Source organism: Episyrphus balteatus, chromosome 1 (assembly GCF_945859705.1).
Source record: "Episyrphus balteatus chromosome 1, idEpiBalt1.1, whole genome shotgun sequence".
NCBI lineage: Eukaryota > Metazoa > Arthropoda > Insecta > Diptera > Syrphidae > Episyrphus > Episyrphus balteatus.
In genome coordinates, this window is record NC_079134.1 from 169263361 (window position 1) to 169288713 (window position 25353).

The following is a 25353-nucleotide window of genomic DNA, read 5'->3' on the forward strand; positions in this document are numbered from 1 at the left end:
TGTGGAAAGTTTTAAGGTAAAGAAATGTCTTCGAATATTGAAAAAAATTTGTAGTGCAAGAATTTATGTCTAATAACACTAAAATCGGCAACAAAAATAGAGCATGAACCAAACCCTAGTTTTCTAAAGGATGTGTGAATGTGTGCTGTGTCCGAATCCGTGGTCAGAATTTCACTGGCACGTCACATTTTTTAAATACTTGAATATTACAAATGTTTTTAAGACATTTTAAATTTTCAAGCTTATTCACTATAGATTTTTTTGTTTTCTGTTTTTAAGTAAAGATGGTATAACTTTCGCGTTTTTAAATAAAAATAGAAAACTATTTAGTGACAACTTTATCAAAAACCTTAAATTGTATTTATAAGAAGCTTCTAGTTCAGACATAAAAAAAATTCTGTTTTGGAACGTAATTTTTCGACCTACATTCTAAACGTAAACAGCGATCCCACATATTTATCTAGATGATGCTAAATCAATAAAACATTATATCGAACACTTGAATCTATATATTTAAAAATGTTTATACGTTTCACATTGAAAATCTCAATGTCAAAAAAGAATGTGAACGAAAAAAAATTAATGTAGGTCAAAAAACATAATTTTTCACCTAAGATCTATCAATATCTACGCACATGTTTCGCAAAAAAAAACCTTAATTTGGTACACCCTGCTCTAGTTAAAAAAAAAAAAAAAACAAACCTAAACATGTTAATATTTTTTCTGTGTCATCTGTCAAGTTCTAAGAAAAAAAAAATTCAAATAAATAAAATAAAAAAACAAATCGCAAATAAAACAACTTCAAAAAACATAATTTCATTTTCTCAATAGAAAGCCGGTTTTCTTATAAAAAAATAAAAAATAAAAAAATAGTGATAAATCTGTTTGAACATGTGTTTGGGATATTGGGGTTAAAAGTCTTAATTGATATTTTGGCACTTTTGTCGATTTTTCCAAAGGAAAAATAAAACATTAAAGTACATCAACTACATCAACCTACGCACATGAATCATATACAAAATTGGGGTCAGCAAGGCGTTAAAAACATAAAAAAAAAACAACATGAAAAACAAATAAAAAACAATTCCATAACTCAAGTAGGAAGAAAATTAAAAAAAAAAAAGTACAAAGTAGGTACTTTAACCAGTTATGACTAATCATTACCACTCCTAATCCACTTAAAACAAAAAAAACCTCACTCTTTATTAGAGTAAGCCACCTCCTTAAACAGAACTCATTAAAACTATTTAAAATATTTTATCAGCTAAATAACGTCAAGAACTCATTTGAGTCAGTCATTTCTAGTCATCAGTCGCATATCGACAGAAAAAAATAAAATGCACGACTGGGGCCGCACGTACTTGCTCTTGCAGTTCAAAGCACTTTTATGTTAGCTTACTTGTAGATTATAATAGCTGCCTCTATATACCTACAGTTTTAAGAAATTTGGTTGATGTAGGGGAAGAGCCGGCATGGAGGCCAAATGTTAGTTAAATAAATTTTTTTTTATTTGACTTGACTTTTTTGAGAAAAACTAAAAATGCAGTTTTACTGCAATTACTTTGAATATTACGTGTGCAAAATTTCATCAAAATCATTAGAGCCATTTTTGAGAAAATTGCAATAACTCCATAATGATGTACGGGAAGAGCCGACATCCGCGATTTAAAAAAATGTAAAGACCATATTTCCACTATCCGTATTTTTTGAGAAAAACTAAAAACGCAGTTATGTTAGAACTATATACAGCATTACGTGTGTTAAATTTAATCAAAATCGTTAGAGCCGTTTCCGAGAAAATTGCAATAGCTCGAAAATTTTGTATGGGAGGTATACGTTCTAAGCAAGATATTAAAAAACAAAAAAAAACCAACCTTGGAAATTACGAAAAAAACATCCATACCAAATTTCAAGAAAATCCATCTACCCGTTTAGGCTGTAGCTACTTGTACAGATGGACGCACCGACGCACAGACGCACAGACGCACAGACCGACGGACGTCATGACGAAACCCACTTTTTTGGACTTCTCCATCATCGTAATGTTAGTTTTGATTAAAACCTCGAATTTTTTTTTTGACACGAAACCAATACTTGCCCTATAGAGCAAGTAAAAAGTATATAAACAACAAAAAGTGAAAGCATTTGAAAAATGAAAGTTGAATGCACTCGAGTATAGTTTTGTAAAGTAAACATCATCACAAAAAGCTATAAGTCGCAATGCCTGACAAAAACAACACTTCCCTTATCGTCTTATCATGACATTAAAATAAATAAAATTAGAAAAAAAAAAAAATAAAAATGAGAACTAGAAAATACGACACTTATGTATACACTACAGTCATATATTTATTCGTTGATAGAGAGAAGATAGAGAGGTTTTGGTTCGGTCTTCTAAGAAAAAGATATTTTTTATTGGAACACATTGAAATCGGGTCTAGGTTTGCGTGTCTAAGTCCAAGTCATTCTTAGTTTTTTTTTTCTTATTCCTTCTTGCATATTCCACTACCACCCTTAGTTGACCTTATTTTATGCAAAACTTTATACTTCAGTCAGTACACATAGCTTCAAAGTCAATGACTTTGGTAAAGTAAAGTTTAACTTATGATTAAATCAGCGAAACATTGGACTCAATATCGTTTTGATATTGAAATTTAATCAAATCGATTGAACTAGTGTTCGTGAAAAACTTTAATTTTACATCTTCAATAATTGAACTTTGGGATATTTTTGAAATGAAATTTCAAGAGTTTTTTTTTTTTTTTTTTTGAAGAAACAATAATTTTTGTTAGTAAGTTCAAGGGGTGAAAGGTGAGAAGTGGAAAAAAAAGAAGAAGTAGAAGGAGTAGAATGATACTTTTACAAAAATATGATTCAGAAGTTTCACAGGAAGCTAAACAAAAAAAGAACATTTCAGACTAAAAGTTACCGAAATTGAAGTTTAAAAAGGTTAATTTTTGATTGATAAGGAAAAATTCAATGTCCATCTAGAACAATTAACAAAATCCTCCAAACAAATTTGATCAAAGGAAAGGTTGATTTTGCTAAGTTGAAGATGAGAGTTGAATAAAGTTCAAATTTTTGTCAAGTACTAGACTTTTAGAAAGAAAACGTTTTGAACTAGGCAAATTTTGGGAGCAGTCTTCTAGATATTTTTGGTCAAATTTTGTAGCTCGCATTTTTTTTTTTGGTGTTTTACTACTTTATTTCGTTTGGTCGGTAAATCAACAGACTCAACTTCATTTAAAGTTTAATGAAGTGGTTTCTTGTCTTAAGAGTTTGTCAATTGTTTTGATACTTGGTAACCGTTTGAACGGCTTTCGAATACGATTTCCATTAAGAATTTTTTTCTGGGTTATCGACAGTGTATTAGATATTTTATGATAGTGTAATGAGTACTCCATACCGCATTGTTTAGTGCGATGGACTATGATGCCAAAAGTCTAGGTTCGATTCCCAGCCTCCACAAGAAAAAGTGCATTTCTGCTTAGTCGCTCAGACTCGGCGGTAAATAGTAGATCGCTTTCATTCTAGAAAATTTTTTCTCATTGTTTAATCCTAGGCTATAATATACCAACTTATTGAAAATCTTTTCACACGTTTGTAACAACTTATCAACATTATTTTCGCCGACTATGAATTGATCGTTATAGTCCCATATTTAATTTTTCTTCACTCCCAATAGGTTTTTACAAACTTATCTGCAGTGTTTCAATTGATTTTCTAATGGTAAATGGCTAATGGCCTGCTGGCTAGCAACAAGAAACAGTTAGTTCTCTTGATAAACAACAGTTTTTTACGTTTTTTTTTTAGAGTATTTCAACTACCTATCAACTACCTTTAACAAATTTCCATGCAGCCTTCCAATCAAGTACCTACCTTATCTAGTCAATATCGTTATTTTCTGGCGACCAACAGTTGTAAGTCCGTTCTGAAATATCAATCGGGCTCTAAACAAACAATAACCAAATTAGAATTAGCTCGTGAATGTGATGGAAAACTGGAAGCAGATATTAAAATAACAAAGGTTTCTAAGTGAAGTCTAACAAAAATTTTCCGTAACTATTTCACATCACCTTAAGGTTGATTTATCAAGGAGCCTTGACTAAGACAAATACACTGATAATTCCTTTTGAATTCAATGTTATTTTCAAAGCTGTTGCTAAAAATAAGGTGCTACTTATGATTGGAAAAATTGTCTCTTTTGCCAAAAAAAAAAAAATGAGAATCAGCAACCAAAATGGAAGAAAATACGCCGATAGTGGTCAAACTGTTATCATTTTTTTTCCAAACAAAATTGACTGACCGATTCTGATATCGTCTTCTTCTCTGCTAAGAAATCTTCTAAGAATGAAGATTAGCTTTACTTTAAGTCTACGAATAGTTCTAAAGACGAGAAGGAAACACAAGCAATTAGCAATCTTTAACTACGTAAAACTTTGCTAACAGTATCAGTTATCTGCAATTTAAGTTCTGAAAGATTTGAGGGCCGAAGAACGACTTCTGATAAATTATGGCTCCATATAACTTCATAAATTTATAATTCTCTAACCCAAAGCTATTAATTATGAACCTTTTTAAAGATTTAGACAACTGACAAATTAGAAATTTCTTCATTTTTCGTTTTTTCTTTGAGTCAGTTCAGAGTTAGAGAATACGTTATTAAAAACACTTATTGAGGTACTAAATACACTTTTAATTATTTTGGTTCGATCAAATTAGTTATTCTGAGGAATTTCTTCCGAATCCATCACAGAGTTTTCGAGATTGCTGAATTGTCATAAAAGAAATTTCTCTCCTACTCACAAAAGTATATGACATTAAATTTGTCGTTTTGAAGAATTTGCATTTAATTCTATGACGCACTTTCGTTCACATTTTGTATTTTATTTCTATTCTACCATATACATTTCCCACTGTGAAACATCTTGACTTTCAGGTATGCGGAAAAAGAAGTAATAAAATGCATTTGAATTCGTTATTGAAACAAAATTCTCCTAAAATTACGGAAAAGATCAATATTTTCTCAAACACTCTTTCCCGAAATGATATTTCTATAAATGCAAATAAATTTCCAAGAAATGGGACTATATCAACACACCAACGCATCCCTGCTGCAATTTTTACTACAAACCCACCTACAGAGACAATAAATACAGACAATTCATATAAATGATGATGCTACTTGTGCTATAGCTGACCGCGAGTTCAATATACCAAAACCAAGCACCTCCCCCATTCAGAGAATGAACGCACAGTCAGGCAGGGTGCTCCGCGTTCGATCAACACTCTAGTATCTCATCTAGAAAAGATAGAACATAAAAAGAAAAAAACAGCGACGAAGCGTAGTCGTAGCCAACGTAGTCATAGTCGTCATGCTGTCGCGTATATCTCTCGCTCTCGCGCTGTCTGAGCGAGTTCTTGAGAATGTGTAAACGATCATGCGAAATGTGGTTCAAAAAGTCAATAACCTAGCGATTGTGTATACATCAGAGAGTGGCGGGATGATGTACTTCATCCTCAAGTAATCGTTACGGGGTTGAGGAAGGGTTAAAAACAGAAAAAAAAAATAAAATAACAATTTGCACGATTACGCGCGCAAAAAAATAAACGAACTATGAAGTAATCACATTTATCAAAATGCCAAGAAGAGAAATTTATTTTACTTAAGACGATCGCTGTGAGCTTATACAGTTAAGTTCATTCTCTCTTAATTGATGACCGTTTCAGGAACGTATATAGGTTTTTTTAGAGGAAAAAAATAATAACATAAAACTCACTGAAGAGAAAACAATTAATTTGTTAGGTCTCTTAAAAAGCTTAGTCAGTTTTATATGGGAGGTGAATATTTTTTGTGTTATGAGTTATTATGAGTGGGCAGCGATCCTCAAAGCGATATTGAAAACTTTTCAATTATAATTTAATGGTTTTTTTTTTGAAAAGATAATATAGAAAAGTAATTATGTGATACGATCAATAATAGCTTTTTTTATAGGAATTTGGAACATTTTCACTCAAAATTACTTTAGTAGATTTTATTTTTATGTATTAATAAAAAAAATTAAAAAACTTTTATTAGAGAATTTTTCAAAAAAATAAATCAATAATGGCATAATATTCCATTTATATTTCAAAGCGTCTTAGAAAGATTCGCTTGAATAAAACGAATTTTTTGGATCAAATGACACCAAAAACTTTAAAATTGAATTTATTTCAGAAATATGTGTCTTGTATCAAAAGCGATTCTAGACATTAAATTTTCTATCGGTTAAGACGTGATAAAATATCCTCTTGTTTTCACGATATTTTACATTTGGATATACGAACGCCATTGGTTTTTTACTATAGACCTCAAAGTGGATTTTCTTAAAGATGCTCTTTATATTATTTTACAAAAGTTATATAAATTATATGTTTTGTTTTGTAAGATTCGAGAATTATTTTAATACAATAAATGTAGTTCCGTACAAAAAAGATGCGCATACGCCATAGTGACCCACTAATATCGATAATATAGGTAAAATATATGAGAATATTTAAGTTTATTTATCTATCTAAAACTCAAAGTTAAAAGACTGCATATTATTTGGAATTAATTTTTTCATACCTAGGGACACACAACTGAAACAATAGTCGATAGAAGTTTGCTAAGTCTTTGTCTTTGATGATACCCAAAATGTCAGTTTTTTGAATGTTTTTTGAAAAATAAATAAATAATTAATTTAAATTAATAATTTTTTAAGGTTTCTTTTTAACTAATGAGAAAATATCATTTAATAGCTGCAGTTCAAACAAAGTACAAAAACATTTTACAAAAACCAATAAACTTCATTTTACTCTCTGATAAGCATTTAAATATTTCTTAGAAATACTGTGATTTCATAAATTCATCTTAATCAAACAACAAAAAAATCTCAACACTTAACTCCATCACAGCTTTGTTGTTTCATTAAAAAAAACTTGCAAAAAAATAAACAAAAAATCTTGTCCAATTGTTTACCCTCCAAAAAGTTGTCATTCACCAAACACTCAATTGCACCCAGTAAATCACTGCATAGCTTTTATTTTTTTTTTTTTTAACTTGCAACGAATTCGCGTGTGTAGCTCAACAATTACAAACAATCGCACACGAGTCTTTAACCTCATTTCGTAATAATGTGTGTTCCCAAGTATTAATAACAATAAAACATATTTAACCAGAGTTTCAGTAATGACACAAAATGACTTTAAAAAAAAAATGCAACGAAAACAAACAAAACCAAAAAAAGAAAAAAAAAAAAAACAATTTAATTCAACAACTCAAATCCAAGAGATGCAAAAGACAACGACTTTGACTTCAAGAAGAAGAAAATGAAAACGACTGACTTCAAAAAAAAAAAAAATAATAAGTGCTTTTGCAATTTACAATACTATGTTTGTATGTTGTAAGGTCCCATGTCCCAGGTCCTACATTTTTGTACTGAGGTCGCGTTTTAAGAAAAATAAATAAATCTGTATGAACGAATTATAGTTTGTGATGTTGAGTTGTAAAATGCCATTGGGTAATTTTTTTTGAAAGATGCAATTTTCAGTAAGATGAAATTTGTCATGCAATCAAAACTACCCTACCCTGGAAGAAAAAAAAATCGGTTGCAAAATGGTTTAAAATGAACCGCAAATAGAATTCAAATTGATTACATATTAATTTACAACCGATTTTAAGTTTATTTTAAGTTGATTGCAAGTAAAAGATTGAAATGCTTTGCAAGTTACTCGAAATCAACCGCAAATTAGTTGCAAATCGATTACAAATTAGTTCGAAATTGGTTGTCAGTAAGTTTTAAATTAGTTTTACTCTCTTTACGAAATTTCACTGTCATTTCGAAATTGTCTTAATATATAAGTTCTTGACTTTTCAGGAAGCTTCTAGGTAATTTCACTGCCAAAAATTCAGTGCTACCTTCCGTACTATAGTTTATCTCATGCAACTAACCTGCACTCCGAATAAACATTTAAATTTTAATTTTTTTTTTATCTTTATGTGTAGAGAAGATTTTTGTCCAGAAATGAAAAGAAAAAAATATCTGGGAAAGGCATTAACCTCAAGATTCATATTTTTTTTATCTTCTCTGAAACTCCTCTGGTTGTTTTATAGGCATTTTTCTTACTACTGCCGTGGCCCGAAAATCAAAAATATTATTCAATTGCATTCAATTTTAAAAATGATTCCCGGCTTCTCATTTTGAGAAATTTTTTGTAATTATCGACCACAGGTGGCATACTCATTCAATGGGCTGGTGTTTTCAATAATACAGCTCATTTTCATTTCAATTTGATTTGTGCAAACGATCGATCAAAAATATTATATTATTTCCATTGCTGTGAGTAGGTATGTATAATAAAAAAATATGATTCATCTTTTTTGAAGCAGAGCAAGGCATTAATAAATGTGCTGATTGTTGAATTTGTTTTTTTTTTTTTTTTGAGTTTGATTTTTTTTTTTTGAATGTCATTGCACCCACTTGAATGAATTTTGCATTGCATTTTTATAAGAAATGCATCGAGGATTTTTAATTTTTCAAATAAAGTCACGTTCAGTAAATATAATGATGAAATTATGAATAACATTTAAAAAAGTTCTGCAAATTTGTGCACTGTTTATTTGATGATGGTAGATGTTTGTAGTATTATTTATGGGATGCAGGAAGATTATTTTAAAAATTTTGAAAGCAATTTGTCATAGAACTTTAATATGATTTAAGAATATGACGAAGTCAGGGTTTTTGAGTTGAAATGATTTAAATTGAGAAAAATGAAGAACTAGCTGGTAATTTTAATTTTTTTTTTATTTGTTTATTAGAACTTCTAATGTTTTAAAGTAGAAAAAAAGGTATTGATTGGTGTAAAAATTCAATAAGTTCAAAGTCACGTTTGGTTTTCTTATCAATTTATGAACGGATGAGAAAAAACTATTAAATGTGGTTGTAAGTTAAGTTTATGAGTGATTCTCTGCCTACTGCATTTTTTCATGTCCAGTTTGTTTATAGCATAATTTAATTTTTTATTTAATATAACACACGTTAGTCTTGTTTTTTAGCAATCAAAAATTACATATATGGAAGATCGAATCATATTCTAGATCCAAAAGGAAAATATTTATAATGTCATTACAATAATATATCTTGTTTTATTTATTTTTCTTTTCAATAAATAACACTGGTTAACAAAATTAAACTTTTTTTTTTGTTGCCGAAACAAAAATATACTTTTCTGAAGGTTTTCGGTGTGCTGAACTCGAATCCGAAGTCAAAAAAAAAAATTAATCAGCTCTCGTTTTTGAAATATTACCGTTTCGGCAACAAATCCCTTGTAAACCAGTGTAATATTTAAAAAGCTTCTTTGCAACAGCTTTAGTACTAGAAGGTACTTTTATAAACGCGAAATAATGAAAAACAAAATAATATTAAGCCTACAAAAGCTTCTAATTTTGTGTAAAATTAAGTATAAATCGGTTAAGTCATTTAGGAGAAAGTCAAAATTCAAGAAAAAGGTTATATAACACGTAACGTTAATTTTGGTCCTATAAAAAACTCCATTTCCCAACTTGGGAATGTTCAAAAGGAAAAAAGTACCAAATTTGAACATCAGAAAATTCAAGACTTGGAAAAGTCTAATAAATTCAAGACACTCGAAAATTGTGGAATATGTAGGTACAATAACATTTTAGGTTTTCTGACTTATGGGTTTTTGGGATTCAGGGTTTTGGGATCATAGGTTTTTGGTATTCTGGATTTTTGATTTTGAGATTTGTCGTACCTCAAATATTAAAACAAAAAAAAAAAAACAAAAATTTAAATAAATACCGATAATCCTTATCTTATTTAATTTTTAGGTTGTTCATTAAGTATTAAGTATTTTATGCAAGTCTACCAAAAGTGTAAAAGATATCTTAAATGTTTTCTAGAACACTTCAATTATTGAATTACCCATCTAAGCACTTAATTTTAGGCCCTTTAAAACTTTCAAAACAACAAAATCGCACCTTATCGAGGCTTAATTGTTTATTGGATAATAGTCAAAAAAGCACATTTAGTCCTAACATTTACTTCCAGTTGAGTGAAGACTGTAATTTTTCAGCAGTTACATAGCTGTTGGTTTTTGTACATTTAAAGAGCTTTAAATAATGTGCCTCAACAACGCATTTGTAGGCTACATTTATTGAAAACCGCAAGGCTAGAAAACCTTCAAGCATGAAATACAGTTGGTTAGTCACCTTAAATTTAATACTCCTTATGAACCTAACTCATTTATCTGCGAGTAGTTGAAAGCCAATTGCACCCAAAATTTCGAGCAGGTATTCGGGTTTTTTTAAATTGTTATTTTCTAAAACTACCTACAAAGGTCTTTCAAAAAACTTTTTTAGACAAGTGCTTTCCAAGCTGAATAAAGTTAATAGCATAAAAGATCTCAAAACAGCAGAAAGAAATTCAGTTCTTTACATTATTAATTAATTTTCCCTTTGATTTTCATTAAATAAATAATTTCGTTAATAATTTTGAACATTTTAAGATCTCTTTAAGAATAATTTAGGGCCACTTTTGCTGAAACGAATTATAAATAATTTAAGTAAAACATAAATTCTTTTTTCCTACTGTTTAATCTGCGTAAACTGTCACATAAAGTTTTATGTAGAACTTAAATTCTTAAGTTTCGTTTCAACAAACGGGTTTTAAAGATTTATAAGGTAAAAATCGATAACTGGAAAACATGAGGTCTTAATACAACAACGAATTCGTGCCAATTCAGTCTTCTCATAATTCAAGGGTCACAGAAATATCAGAACCATTCCGTGGGGAAGTCGCTGATATTTCTGTGACCTCGAATTCAGCTAAATTTTTCACACGGAGAAACAAAGATTTTTGTATTTATTTTCTCAGCTTCTATTAGATAGAATGAAAACTCGAACTAGGATTTTCATTTTTTGTTTGTTCCATAGTTGTAATTATTTTGAACAAAAGGAGAACCAGGCAATTTTTCGAATTAATGAAATAATGAACTGGACAACTTACCTCTTATCGAATTTGCAGTCTTTTTATCATGATCCATCGCATTACTACTAATAAATAAAGAAGAAGACGAACTAGAAGGCGGCGGTGGCGTTGTACTGTCTACAGAGTCCGAAAAGGCCGGGCATAAAGCCTTGTTGCTGCACGAGCTATTGCTACTGCAGCTGGTCCCGCAATTGTTATTCCCACAACTGCTACTTGCTGCCCCGGCAGTGCTGCTAATAGCAGCTGAACTGCAACACGATCCACTTCCACATGCAGTTCCAAAAAATCCCGCATGCAGATTATGATGATGGTGATGATGAGGCAGGTGGTGGTGGTGATGATGATGATGCGCGCCATGTTGCGGGTGTTGTTGCTGATGCATCGCCGCAACTAGCGAGTGAGCAGCTGAAGCTACCGCATGATGCTGTTGCGAATGATGATGTGACTGCGGCGGCGCATGTTGCTGCTGCTGATGCGGCGACGAATGATGACTACTACTGCTGCTATGTTGCGAATGCAACGCATGATGCATATTACTGCTGCAGTTTCTTGAAATCGTCGTATCTAAGGGCAGGCGTAGGGCAGCAGCAGCTGCTGCTGCAGCACTACTTGAAACCGGTGACATTGGCGAACTTTTATTATTATTCGCCGAAGACGATAAAGACGATGATGCGGCGGCAGATGAAGATGTTGCAGCGGCTGCTTTTACGTCCAAGGGGATAGACCGCTGTGTCGAGGTAATTCCATTTGTGGATGAACTACTGCTGGTCGTTCGACCAGCGGTGGCGGCGGCGAATTGCGGCGAATTGAACAAGGCACGTGTTGCATTTTGTTGCGGTTGATGATGATGATGGTTATTATGATGATTATGATGATGATGATGTTGTTGTTGATGATGTTGCAGGATTAAGGCAGGATTTGTCGATGATGATGCAGAAGATGTTGCAGAAAATTGATAATGTTGATGTTGAGCAGTCAACTGTTGATGTAAATGATGATGATGATGTTGCTGATGATGACTGGGATGATCAATAAACGACGATGATGACGATGATGAAGGTTCAATTTTTATTATTCCATTGCCATTGTGGTTTAAATTTGTGCCACTAGATGGCGGCTGTTGTTGTGACGACGAGGACGACGACCAATTTTGATTAAAAAATTCAGTAAAATCTGTATCCATTACATTCTAGTACTTTAGGTATTGTTTTCACTATTTTTGTGATATTTTGAAGAAGAAAATGAATTTTTGAATTATTCTTTTAAGTTGGATACACAGTTCTTGTTAACACTTTTAAAATCCACATTTTTAATAATTATTTTGGGACACTTTATTTTTAAATAAATGACAACAAGATCCGAAAATATCCACAAAAAAAGAACAAAAATACACAGAATGGAAGAAATATTAGGGGCAAAATGTTACAGAATCATACCAATATCAATAACAACAACATCAACGAAACGAAATGAATCAAGGAATTGAAGAACTCTTGCCAAATCACGAACCCGGCCCGCCGACAATGTCTAACCTCGGTTCAATGGTGGACTTCAACTGGGGTTTCATTAGAAGTCGATCCAACTAAACTGTCTTGGGTAGTAAAATTTCATGATGGTTTCAAATTTCGTTAACATAATCAAAAAATCGAAAAGAATATTATTTCATTTTAATAGCTTTTTTAAAAGCGCCCCCTCTTTTATTTTCGATTGCGCATAGGTTAGGTCAAGAACCGAATGAATGACCTGCTTGACGATGATATTTTTAAGCTTAGTCAGCTACAATATTCTACTCTGGGGCCAATGTACATCGCGAGTATGGAAAATTTTGCCCTACCTCCAGCTGACACAACATTAAAAACAATTAATTATAAATTAATTGTTGAACAGAAAGAAATTGCATTATGTCAATATTGTTAAATAATGAAAAATGATTATTTGAATAAAAATATGCGACAGATATTGCTCACGTTTTTTGTCAACAGCAATTGAATAGTGACGTGTGATGGAGTGTGCAAGTAGTAGGGTATTGAACTTTTTGGTTATTATTCAATATTATACCTGCTAATCGAAGTTGGATGAATATTGTCAATTTAATACAATTTAAAAGTGTTAATTGCTGAAATTGACAGAAAATAGGGAAATGAGTATATTGAGTAGGTGTGTGTTGTGGTTTGAAGAAGTTTTCGCAGAAGTAAAGGGGTCAAAGTGTTTTGGTGATTTTTTTTTTGTTCTGAAGTTTTTTTTTTTTTTTTTTTAAATACTCACACGTGCTTGTGTGAAAATTAATAATTTGGAATAAAGCTTGTGTCAAAGTGGAATTTTCAAAGATGAAATTTGTTTTGACTTATTTTTGAAGTTATCGAAGGAATTTACAATTATTTGATGGATTTACAAAAATGGTTATCTAAAATGTGTTCTACATTTGTTGGTTCTATGTTTACCATTTATTTTATTAAAGATATAGGTACTAACGAGAAATTTGTTATCCTCGAATACATAACACGTTTTCTTAAATTGTGAGAACATTTTTGAGAACTATTTCACCAATTTCCTCGAGAGTTGAGTAACTTAATAAAAAAGAACTTTCAGGAAGTTTGACTTTAAAAACTAAAAGCAGTTTAAAAGTGTTAAAATGTGATTTGTTTCACTCACTCAATTACAATCTTAAAAAAAATTAAAGGAATTTTTAAATCTTAGAACTGGATAAGTGATTATTATTTAGTTTCTGTCATACAAATTCACCATCAAAATCGAAATGCTTACAAATTTCGTAAATTTTTTTAAAATTTCTCTTGTCAAATTGTGACTATATATTAATTGAAGAGTGAATTAACCGAATATTAGTACCTACTTGAAACTCATTCATTCACCAAATAGAAAACAAGAATACGAAAAACTGAGTTTTTGTAAAAAAAAAAGGGTTCAACTCTTCTCAAGACAGTGTTTTTGTTAAGCGAACGTTATTGCTTCAATACAAAATGTACATAATTAAAAAAAAACTTTAATCCCGGAATTAAGAAAAAAAATCACATCTAGACTTAAAAGCCCCAATTTCTTAAATTAAATATGAAAATCCCGAAATTCCAAACCCCATTAAACCATAAAATTTTAACATTTTTGATGCATAATTTCCAATTTTTCCCGAAATTTTGCAATAATAAATTGTTTTCTTAGTGAAAAAAAAATTAGCTTTAATAGAATTTTGAGTTTGAACGATTGTAGAGTACAGAATTTTGAAATAAAGAATTAAGAAAACGAATTCTAGAAGCTGATTTTTTTTTAAATATACAAGCTTTTACCGGTTGTTGCCAATCTGCACGAGTGGCATTGTACGGTTTTCAGGTTACGATGGAATGCCTTCATAAAAAGTCACTGAATTCACAATCTTTGGTGTGGATATTCTGGATAAAAGCAAGTTCATCAAAAGAAGAATGCTACCAATTCTAGGAAAACACTGATAGCTCTTGCAATGAACACTTTCACCGAGTGATTTAAATGTATGGTTTTCTCACGCAAATGCAACATAAAATGGCCACTGTGCAAAATGATCTCGTTAAAATTTTTCCTTTAGGTCTTTAAATCGCATAACTATGATGAATTTGCAAAGCTGATTTTTTTTTTTTTGGCTTTAGATACTGTGTGTTTCGTATTGTATTGTGTTTTATAGCCCTACGATACTTCAAATTGGACATAGAATCCACAACGCTAAAAAAAAAGGAAGTATTGTGTATCTATGTATCCGAAAACAAAAAATTCTATAAACTCAAAACCTTTTTAACTTAAAAATCAGTAAAACCACAATTTTTTCTAGATTAGCCGAAACATTGACAGGAATTTATTTTCCGTAGTAGAATTTTGAAAAAATTAAAAAATAACTCATTTTTTTGAATTTCTTTTTTTTTTTTTTTTGAATCTCGTGATTGGTTTCATTAATTTTTGGTATTATGAATTTAAGAAAAACGAATTTTTGAGTATTCTCAGGGAACAAAGCAGATAGATTAAATTTAAAATCCTGGAAAACTAAAAAAAGAAATCATATTCCCGAGTGTTGTTAATCTCAAAATTAAAAAAAAATCCATAGGAAAAAAAAAATATTTACATTACAAAATATTTACAATTTTTCCAAATTTTGCAGTAACTTTTAAGACGTTCTTAGTCAGTAGAACTTCCTTGACTTAAGCCAGTGAAAAGTTCTAAGAATAGTTAACTTAAAATCTATGCTGACTGCCAGTCATAATACTTTTCAGAGCTATTAAATTTGAAAATATTAAAAAAAAAAATTTTTTATAGCTGTTTCACTATAAGGAAATGAAATGCTATTGATTAAACAAAATTGAGATATGTTGCATTTTTAATATTTTGAGTGCGGCATGCGTATTTCTTAGGCAATTTAAAACTTAGCTGGTAGGTACTTTAACGCTTGATATTGTCTTTTTTAAGTTTGGGGGCCTATTTCACAATTTGTTGACATATTTTCAACACCGCATTTTTAATAGAACACTTATTAAAATTATGCACCGAAAAAAAAAACCAATATCAATTTAACATTTTTTAAATATCAAATTAACATTTCTTAAATATCAGCCAAAAATGCTCTATAAAATGTGTTTAATGATATTTAAAATGTTAAAACAACATTTTTATTATCAGGATGATATTTAAATATCACATTTTGGAAATTTTTTTTGATATTTTATTATCATTTTTTCATATCAATTTCTCATTCCAAATAATTGAAAAATATTAAATACAAAATTCTTAAAGTGTACTAATTTAAAGGCGCGTTGTGTTTTTTCGAAGTAAAATGTATGATTTACTGATAAAATTTGATCGGCACTAAGATTTTACTTCACATAGTTTGGGAGAAAATAACAAAACAATTATATCACCTATAATAGAAAAAATAATATGATCATTATTTTGTAAAGAATATTCCCTTTCAGTAATGTTTTGAAAAAAGAAAGAAAATTCTTTTAATAATAAAAATAATAAAAAAGAAAAGGAAAGAAATAGGTTTCATTATAATAAACTAAAACGTAAAATCTAGTCAACATTGATATTTTAATTGTCAAAGTGAAATTTTCACTATCCACTTAAACTTAAAAAAATGTCAAAATGATATTTTAATTGTCAAAGTGAAATTTTCATTATCCCATCTGAAATTAAAAAATGTGAAAATGATATGATAAAATATCAAAATTGATATTTTAATTGTTGGACGACTTTTGTCACTGAAAAATGTTAATTTGATAGCTGTTATTATCAATTTTTTTTTTCGGTGTGATTATATCTAATAATGTTTCTATGAAAGTCTATCGTTTTGTATATCTCAAATTAACCAAAACAAAACCTTCGTTGGGCGCCATTTAAATATTTAATTTTTTTTTTAACCAAATATTTAAAAACATTTAAACAAGTAAATAGCCAGAATGCATTTCTACAACTCAGGTTAGACGTTAAAAATATTGAAACAAAAAACTTTATCTTCAATCTTAATTGTTAAAATATCCTTGGGCCAGGTAGGTAAACACATCTCTTTAAGAAGAAAAAAAAAAAAAAAATTCTCAACAACCCTTCCTCAATATCTAAGACCTTAAATATTTAATAAATATTCATATATGTATGTACCTAACTCTTTAAAAACTTTCAATTCCACCACCACCGCAGTTTAAAGTTCTAAGTCCCCACGATAAAATGATTTCATAGAAAAATAAAAAAAAAAAAAAATACTACCATTGCCTCCCCAAAACGGAAGCACTATCTGTCAGATAGCCGCTTAGGCTCCCTATAGAGAGGCGACCATAGAGTTTAAAATAATAATAAAAATAAAAAAAAAAATAAATAAAACGGGAAAAAGAGGGAAAAAATCAGCAAAGAAAAAAAGAAATAGTATATAAAAGATACAAATGTATCTAATGGCATGGCAATAGTTAGAAAACCAACTATTTTTTCCTTCTTTCTATCACTTAATCAGCGGAAAAGAGAACAATCCACTCGAAATGAAGAGAGTTTAAAGAGAGAAAATCTACCAAACTAAATTTAAAGTTAAAAACTTTAAACTAATAAAATTCAAAAAGCCCCCCAAATCAAAAAAGAGAAAAAAAAAGAGAACTTAAAAGAGAGAAAGAGCTCCACCATCTCGCACACAATGTAGCTATATTTTATATTTTTTCCCCTTTTATGTAGGTTTTTTTCTTTTTCTTCTTGTTGTTGTTTTTTTATTCTTTCAATTTCATTTCGTTGTTGTTGTTGTTTTGATGATATTTTGTTGTTGTTGTTGCTGGCTTATTTCATACACCATAGAGACAGAATGTGTGTTCTATCTGTATAAATATAAAAACCGTCAGAACCGTCATGACGGTGGAGAAAGTGTCAATGAACTTTACTTATAGCACACAAAAATACATAATAATAGTTTAACAAATTTTGTTGTTTTTTTTTTTATTCTTTTGTTTAAATTTTTTATTTGCTTTTATGCTAAATATTAGACAGATAAGTAATTGAATTTCTTTTTTGTTTTATTCATTCTTTTTTTTAGATTTTTTTGTATTTAAAGATGTTAGATTGAAATTCTGATGGGCAACAGATTTTTTTTTTCAGGTTGTTTCCAACCCATTTCGAGGGATGCATTTTGACAAACACAAGTTTCAAATTAGAATTAGTAAAGATATGTGATAATGGACACTCTTGGGGAAAATGCACTCTGCACGCTGCAAGCCCACTGCAAGCTTACACACACACACGCACAACAAAATTGTTGTTATATAATTTTGGTGCATATTTTTTGACAGCTCTCGGTGTTAGATAGCTTCTTTAAATTATTCAAAAGACAAATACACTTAAGTATCTTAAAGATAGCACACACATTTTTTTTTTGTGATTTCAAGAAAAACTGAAACTGACATAATATTGAAATTAGAAGACCGGTAGAGATGGGTGATATTTACACAAATAATAATTCACGATGTAATCGAAATTCCAAAAAAAAATCGAATGTAACTTCTTTTTGAAAATTTATCGAAAAGTATCTGAGAGATATAAATTTTCTTTCGAATATTATTTTGCAAAAAATTCTTAAAAATTTTTAACACAGCCACGAGAGGAGGTACAATTCACGTATCTGAGAGATATAAAATTTACAACTAACAGAAGCAGAAAAAAAAAACCAAAAAATTAAATTTAAAGAAATTTTTGTCGGTAAAACGAACTTTTTGCGGATGAATCAAGACGAAGAAACCACCAATGAAGCAAAAAATAACCGAACAAACGGAGGACCAAAACGACCTACCAACGACGACAACGATGAAACCGAACCGAACGAATCACCGTACCAAGTATATGTGTGGCGTTTAAGAGCGCCTCCAAATCGTTTTTGCGCTCTGGCTGAAGCAGAGCCTAGTCTCCAACAAGAATCCAACCAACCCAATACCCAACACTAAAGCCCATCTATCCAAACGGGCGATTTTTGCTTATTCTTCCCATCAGCAGAGCAACAAAAAATACAAAAAAAAAGAAAGAATTATACACGCTTGTCGGTCGGTCGTTCGTATGCCCATAGAGTCAGAGTCAGAAACAGCAGAAGCAGAAGCAGAAGCAGCAGCAGCCACACGCCGCGCTGACTTGTGCCTCTTTTTCGCATTTATTCATTGTATCTGACGGATTTTTTTTTTGTTATTTTTTTATTATTTTATTTGCCCGGCTCTGTTGGTATGTTTTATGATTATCTTGTTTTTTATTTGTTAACTCCCTCAAAAAAACCCTCTCAGAACAATCGAATGAATAGTTGTTGTGGGCCTTTTTTTTTTCAAAAAAAAAAAAAACCATCAATTTTTTTTTAAGAGTGACGGAGGCTTTTTTCGAAAATTCCAACTTATTTTTGGGTTTCTTTCAAGCAAAAAGACAAAAAAATATATCATTCTTCCTCCCACACATTATTATGACCAACAATGAGAAGAAAATGTTCTCTTTCATTTAAGGGAATCGGTGATTAAGTGATGATTTTTTGGTGAATGAATATTATGATGATATTGCAAAAGAGCGAGCAAGAGTGCACACAAAATTCCTGTACCGTTTTTTTATGAGGAAAGAGAAATTATATTTTACTTCCTATATATTGCAGAATGACCGACGTCATTTTTGCAATATATTTTATTGATGATGAAGGAAATGAGAAAGTATATAAATGCATTTTGCTCTTAAATTAGATGACACAAAAATGCAATTAGAAATATTTTTATACTCTTGATAAATGAGAATTGGATGAAGGAAGCTTTTTTTATGGTTAAGTTTTTTGAGAAAAATCACTCTTAAAACTATGCATTTTATTTAATGCGAGTTATGAGATAGAATTTGTTATTTTTATAGACAGGTTAAGTTGTCAGATTTACATGAAAATGTAATACAAAATGGAAATAATGAATTTTGTAATTTGGTCACTATGGTGTATACGTAACATTTTGTTCAGGTAAATCAAGATTATAAATTGTATGAAAAGCAGGGCAGAAATTTTCGTCCTGTTTATTAAAGACTCGATGTTAAGTAATATTACTTAAATACCTATTCATGTCTTAAAAAATATTAAACTTATACTTTTATGGGTAGCACCTTATTTCCTCATTTATCAAGTTCTAAATTTTTGCTGGTGGTTTTGCATTTATTAATATTTCATTACTACATTACTGATTCTGTTTTAAATTCAATTTTCAATATTCAAAATAAATAAAACTCATTAGTTTTGGTAAATATTAACATTTTACTTTGAAAACATTATGCCGAAAACGAAAATTTCCTTCGAAATCTGAAAATATGTATTTTTAAAATGTATGAGTTATCAGAGGAGTATTAAATTAAACAATCACAGATATTTTTTTTTTCTAAAATGGTTTTATCGTCTTGACTCAAGAAACATTTAAAAATTTCAATATTTTCAAAAAATATTTAAAAATTATTAAAGTTTGGGAAAAATCTCTTTTAAAATTCATTCAGTGAATTATCGAACTCGAAAAATCGTTAATTTTGCTGACAGACATTCTTACAAATTTTAAATAAAATTACTGGTATAAGTTAATAATAAGTAAATATTGCTCGTAAAAGTTAGTTTAAGCAAACAATTAGTTTCGAAAACGATTTACAACAATTTTAACTCTTTCTAATATAAAAATGAAATAAATCTAGTTTTTCATATTTGTAACCCTTGCATCAAAAATTTTTGAAACGCAAATAAAAAACGAAATCGAATTCTTAATGAATTTCGGAATTAAATAAAATACTCTCTATTCTATGGGTTGGATCAAGTCTTTCAAAACTTTTGATTAAATTTCTAATATGTTGTGCTAAATTTGAGATCTAATTTTGACTTTACAGCATTTTTTTTCCGCAAAAAACTCTTCTCATAAAAGTTTATATAGAAAACATATTGAACTAGTAGAATTTATCCTCAATCAGTGAATTACTGTAATGGATTTTGATTCAAATAAAAAAATCTATAGTTTTTAGGTATATAAATCAGGAAGGGTCTTTTACAGTTTTTGATGTTCCTGTAATAGACTTCAACAATTATACAAAGATTTTTCTTTTAGAATATGAAATTAAAAAAAAAAAAAACTTTGTTATCGGTAAAATCTATTACAGGAACATCAAAAACTATAGAAAAAGTTCTTATACAGTTTATACTGATTTTAAAGAACAATTCTTCCTAATAAGTCGCGTATAAAAAAGTGATTGTACATTTTCGAAGACGAATTGAAGCACATGTATTCTCACCGTAATTTTATTAAGTAAAAACCTGTTTTTTTTTTGACGTGATAACGTCTTATAAATCGATGAACCATGGCAGCCACCACAAAAAAGTGACGCCATTTTCTAACGTTACACTCTCGCACTTTCGCAGTGCGGAAAAAAATTTCAATTCAAAATTAAAAAAAAACTATTAGAGATACAAAAATCTTCTATAGCTCATTTGAAAGATAATAACCTAAAGCTTAATCCAAATGAAGGATTTTTAAAAATTCCGTCATTTAATAGGGTAAACAGGGGAAAGATGAAATTTGGGCTAAAATCTAAACGCGAAGTTGTAGAGAATTGAGTTTTTTGCTATAGATAGATGAGACTAGTTTAAGAATAACTGCATTTAAGAAAAAATTCTAAAAAATTTTGAAACTAAGCTATAACGTTTTGTTTGAACGTTGTACACGCGTTGGGGCTATGACAAAATGATGATTTTGGGTAAAGGAAATTTTTTTTGACAATTCTAAAGATGCCAGGTGAAAGATGAGAGAAAAAAAAATTAGGCGTCTAATACGGATTTTTTTCCAACACTCTGCGTTTGGAAATATAAATTTTTGAAAAACACCTTGTTTTTTAGGGGTATTTTTTGGTAATTTTTGAATTTTAGCTTTTTTTTGGAGCGTTCGAAAAATCTCAAACTTATATGACATGTAGGTATTGGCCTTTTGCATACATGTGCAAGAACTTGGAATCGTTTAGTGAGTTTTGACTGAATAACAGAAGAAACAATTTTTAAAAAAACACGTTTTTTGACCGTTTTTAACCGATTTTCATCGTTTTTTTATTTTTATCTTTTTTTCTTTAATAGATACAGGAATAAATTATATGGAGTAATGATAGACCATAACCACGACTAAATGTGTACGAAGTTTTAATCATTTTCGTAAACACAATTTTGAGATAACGATAAAATTTTAGAATTCAACAGGTTATAACTTTTGACCAAGAGCAGATAGAAATTTTATTAAACTTGAATGAACATCCTGATTCAATTACCTTTCATTTGGTATATCACTCATAATGGTAGACTAACTACAAGCTACACAATGTTAAATCAAGTAACTTGCGAAAAACCTCAAAACACCAGTGGAGATCTGTTGCTCCCCGAACAGCCACCAGTGTGGGAAGTACCGTAATCTCAGTCTGGAAATTCGACATGGTTGACTTTAAAAAATGCTATTTTCTCTTGTAGGCATCTTTGAAATGAGATTGATACGTCATATGAAAGGTAAAATAATAAGCTTTCACATGGTATACATTGTTTTTAGGTTGTCAAACAAAAAAATTGATTCCATAGCCTGAGAACATAAAAAAAAATGTTTTTTTGGCTTTTTTTAATGAAATTTGGTCGAGTTCAAAAAATTCTAGCTCTTTTTGTAGATGTCTCATAGACCTGATCGATATATAAGACAATAAGCTTTCAGATGGTATAAATTTTTTATAGGTTGTTAGGGAAAAAATGGAATTAATGACGTGAGAAGAAAAAAATTCATGTTTTTTGTGCTTTTTTTATGAAAATGATAAATTATTTTAATACTTTTTGCGCATTGTAAAAATTTAAAAATGGTTTGATTCTTAAAAATTTTAAATTCCATAATTTTTTTTGTAAGCTTTTAAAATAAAAAAATTAATATAGGTAATGAGAAAATAAAAAAGGTATTTTTTTTTAGCTTTTTCTTGTAAATTATGATTAATTGAAATAAGTAACGCTTCAAATGACTCATTTTAAACAAAACCACACAACCTGTTTTCTGACGACGTTATCACGTAAAATCATCGTCCGTAAACCGGCTTTACAGACAACCTCTTTTTTTTTGAGAAAAAGTTAAAAATCATTTTATAGCAGAGCCAAAATGGTATCTCAATAGATTTGGTGGCTAACGGTATAGATGTTTTTTTTTTTTAGAATAACTTGGTCTTAAAATCTCATATTATTTGTTGTTAAAATCTAATTAAAATTTGTCATTCTATATCTAATAGCTACTGTATGCATCATTTTCATACCACTTATTGTGTATCAGGAGAAAAAAAATTTTCGGAATAAGTAATTGAAATTTTTTGAAGTTCATTTTCTGGAATTTATTCAAAAATAACAAAGCATATCATCAGCCTCATAAGGAAACCTCGTAACTCCCCTAATCAAAATTTTACAGGAGAGACGAAAGAGTAAACAAACAACAGAGTAGTTGGGAAGAAGCGTGCTGTGCAAAATTTGAATTTAAGTCTATTCAGAGTTTTCGGAATGACCCCAAATTTTCTGGGTTGCTCCGCTGACGTATTTTCTAAAGAATGTCATTCAAAAGTCATTTTTGAAAAAAAGTGGAGTTACGAGGTTTCCTTATGACACCGACGATATTGGATACAATCATTTTTATCACAATAACAAAACCGACTTTCATGGATCAAATGTTTTTTTCTCATAGTTCCTTAAGCTAGAACTCAACGAAATTGAAACTGATGGGACCACACTGCAGGCACCAGCTTTCCAATACAAAAAGAATTATCAAAATTGGTTCACTCAGTCCAAAGTTATGAGGTAACAAACATAAAAAAAGTCATGTGTGCAATTCACACGTGCAAAAAAAAAGAAAAAATCGACTATATTTTATTCTATCTCCTTTAAATACAAGTTTTTAATATGATAACCTATATTAATTTTATATCATCTGAAAGCTTATTGTTTCAGCTCAAAATATTTATATCGTTCATGTCTTTACAACATCTACAAAAAGAGCTTATTTTTTCAAACCAAATCACTTTTTATCAAAAAAACAGAAAAATCAATCTTTTTTCTCTTTTAACACCAATAAATATATTTTTTTAAATGACAACCTATAGTAAATTTTATATCATCTGAAAGGTTATTTCACCTTTTATATGACGTATGAATCATATTTCTACCATGCCTAGAAAAAAAAATTAGAATTTTTTAAAGCAAACTATGTCGAAATTTCAAGCTGAGATTACGGTACTTCCTACACTGGTCATCGTCAACAGATCTCCACTGGTGTTTTTAGGTATTTTTCAAGTTTTTCAATCTAAGATTGTGTAACTTGTAGAGCTCGTACAGTTTATTGTATATCAAATGAAAGGTTATGTTATCAGCATACGTATAAAAGTTAATTCAAATTTGTATGTGCACTACATCAAAAGATATAACGTGTGTAGAAAAAGAACATCTTTTTACCGTTATCTCAGAATTTTGCATATGAAATAAATTGAATTTGTACATTTATAGTTTATTTAATTACCTATCTACAGTACAAATTTTATTTATCTATCTATTAAAATAAAAAAGTTATAACAACTTGAATATTCGTGTCGCGTTTTCGTTTCATCTTGTTTCAATCACTACGATACTAAAGAAGTTTTCACTTCTAAAAATACAGACGAATTGATTACCTTTTTGGAAGTCTTTTTGGAAATTCGTTTGTTACAGCCGGTTGCTGCCCTCGTAGGGGCAGTGTTTAGGTTTTAAATCTGTTACTTATTTTTTAAAAAATTAAACATTTACAAAATTGATGTATAAAAGATCTCTACATGTACATTTAGCCATAAAAACTTAAAGGTATAATTTTGTTAATTTTATTGCATTACACATTTACCGTTTGTAGGTAATATCATGTTCAATTTAAAGTACACCGTGGTGTATACGTAATATTTTTTTTACGTTAAAAAGAGTATGATAACTTTTCTATTGATTCCTTTAGGATTGCAAGAAAGTTGAGTTAACAAGTGTATGCACAAAGATTTCTCTCAAAAAAACTTCATAACAATAATAAATTCAAACTATAATCTTAATGCTTTCACCTCCCACAAAATCATACAAAAAGGCTTTTTTGTAAAACTTCTCCACTTAAAGGGATTTTATACAAAAATGCTTCAAAAAAGAGACTATAATCCTAAAGAGAGATCCATCTCAATGAAATACTCCCTTAAATCCAATGGGGGATATTCTTCAACATCAAAGAGTAGCTGATACATGTACCTATTTTCTCACTCACCTACAAATAATTCCTATATTTCGTGCTATACCGTAATTTTTTGTGGGGAGGCTTGGGGACTACCAACATGTTTTCTCAACTGAGAGAGAGAGAGAAGGATAGAAAAAAAAAACTTGAACGGAAGGCGAATAAACTGGGCGAAACATTGCTAACCATATGCTCATAGATACATGTTGTATATAGTAAATAGTTATCGAGCCTGTTTGCCGGTGTCGCTGAGGCCATTGGCACATATTCTCGTGCCTTCTTGTTTTATGTACAAGAACAACCGCTTGACGTGGGATTGTTTTATGTGTTTGGTTTTAAATCTATGTTCTTAGTTATATATAGTATTTTTTTTTCTTCTTCTCTTTTTTTATTTTTCCTGTTAGCTTTTAATTCGTTTTTCGTTCGTTGTTGTTGTTATTTTGTATAGAAGAAATTGTTGTTGTTTCTGTTGCTGCTGATGATGATGATGCTGGGGATATGGCTGGTATGGTTGATATGGTGCATAGTGAACTCTCCGACTGCATGTAGGAATGTGCAACGTGAGA

At 29.9% G+C, this 25353-nt stretch overlaps 1 protein-coding gene across 2 annotated transcripts in view; it reads right to left on the reverse strand.

The window, feature by feature from the left end:
- The window catches only part of LOC129907720 (probable nuclear hormone receptor HR3), a 161786-nt gene that overhangs the window by 37827 nt on the left and 98606 nt on the right, over window positions 1-25353 (reverse strand). The window contains exons 1-2 of one of the 2 annotated variants that reach the window (XM_055984060.1): window positions 12467-12758; window positions 11049-12243 (exon numbers count right to left, since the gene is read on the reverse strand). The exons of the other annotated variant lie outside the window; for it this stretch is intronic. Of the exons in view, the coding sequence (XP_055840035.1) occupies window positions 11049-12213 (1165 nt within the window). The 5' untranslated portion in view covers window positions 12214-12243; window positions 12467-12758. Of the gene's footprint in view, window positions 1-11048; window positions 12244-12466; window positions 12759-25353 lie in introns of those variants that run through there. 2 annotated transcript variants of the gene reach the window in all.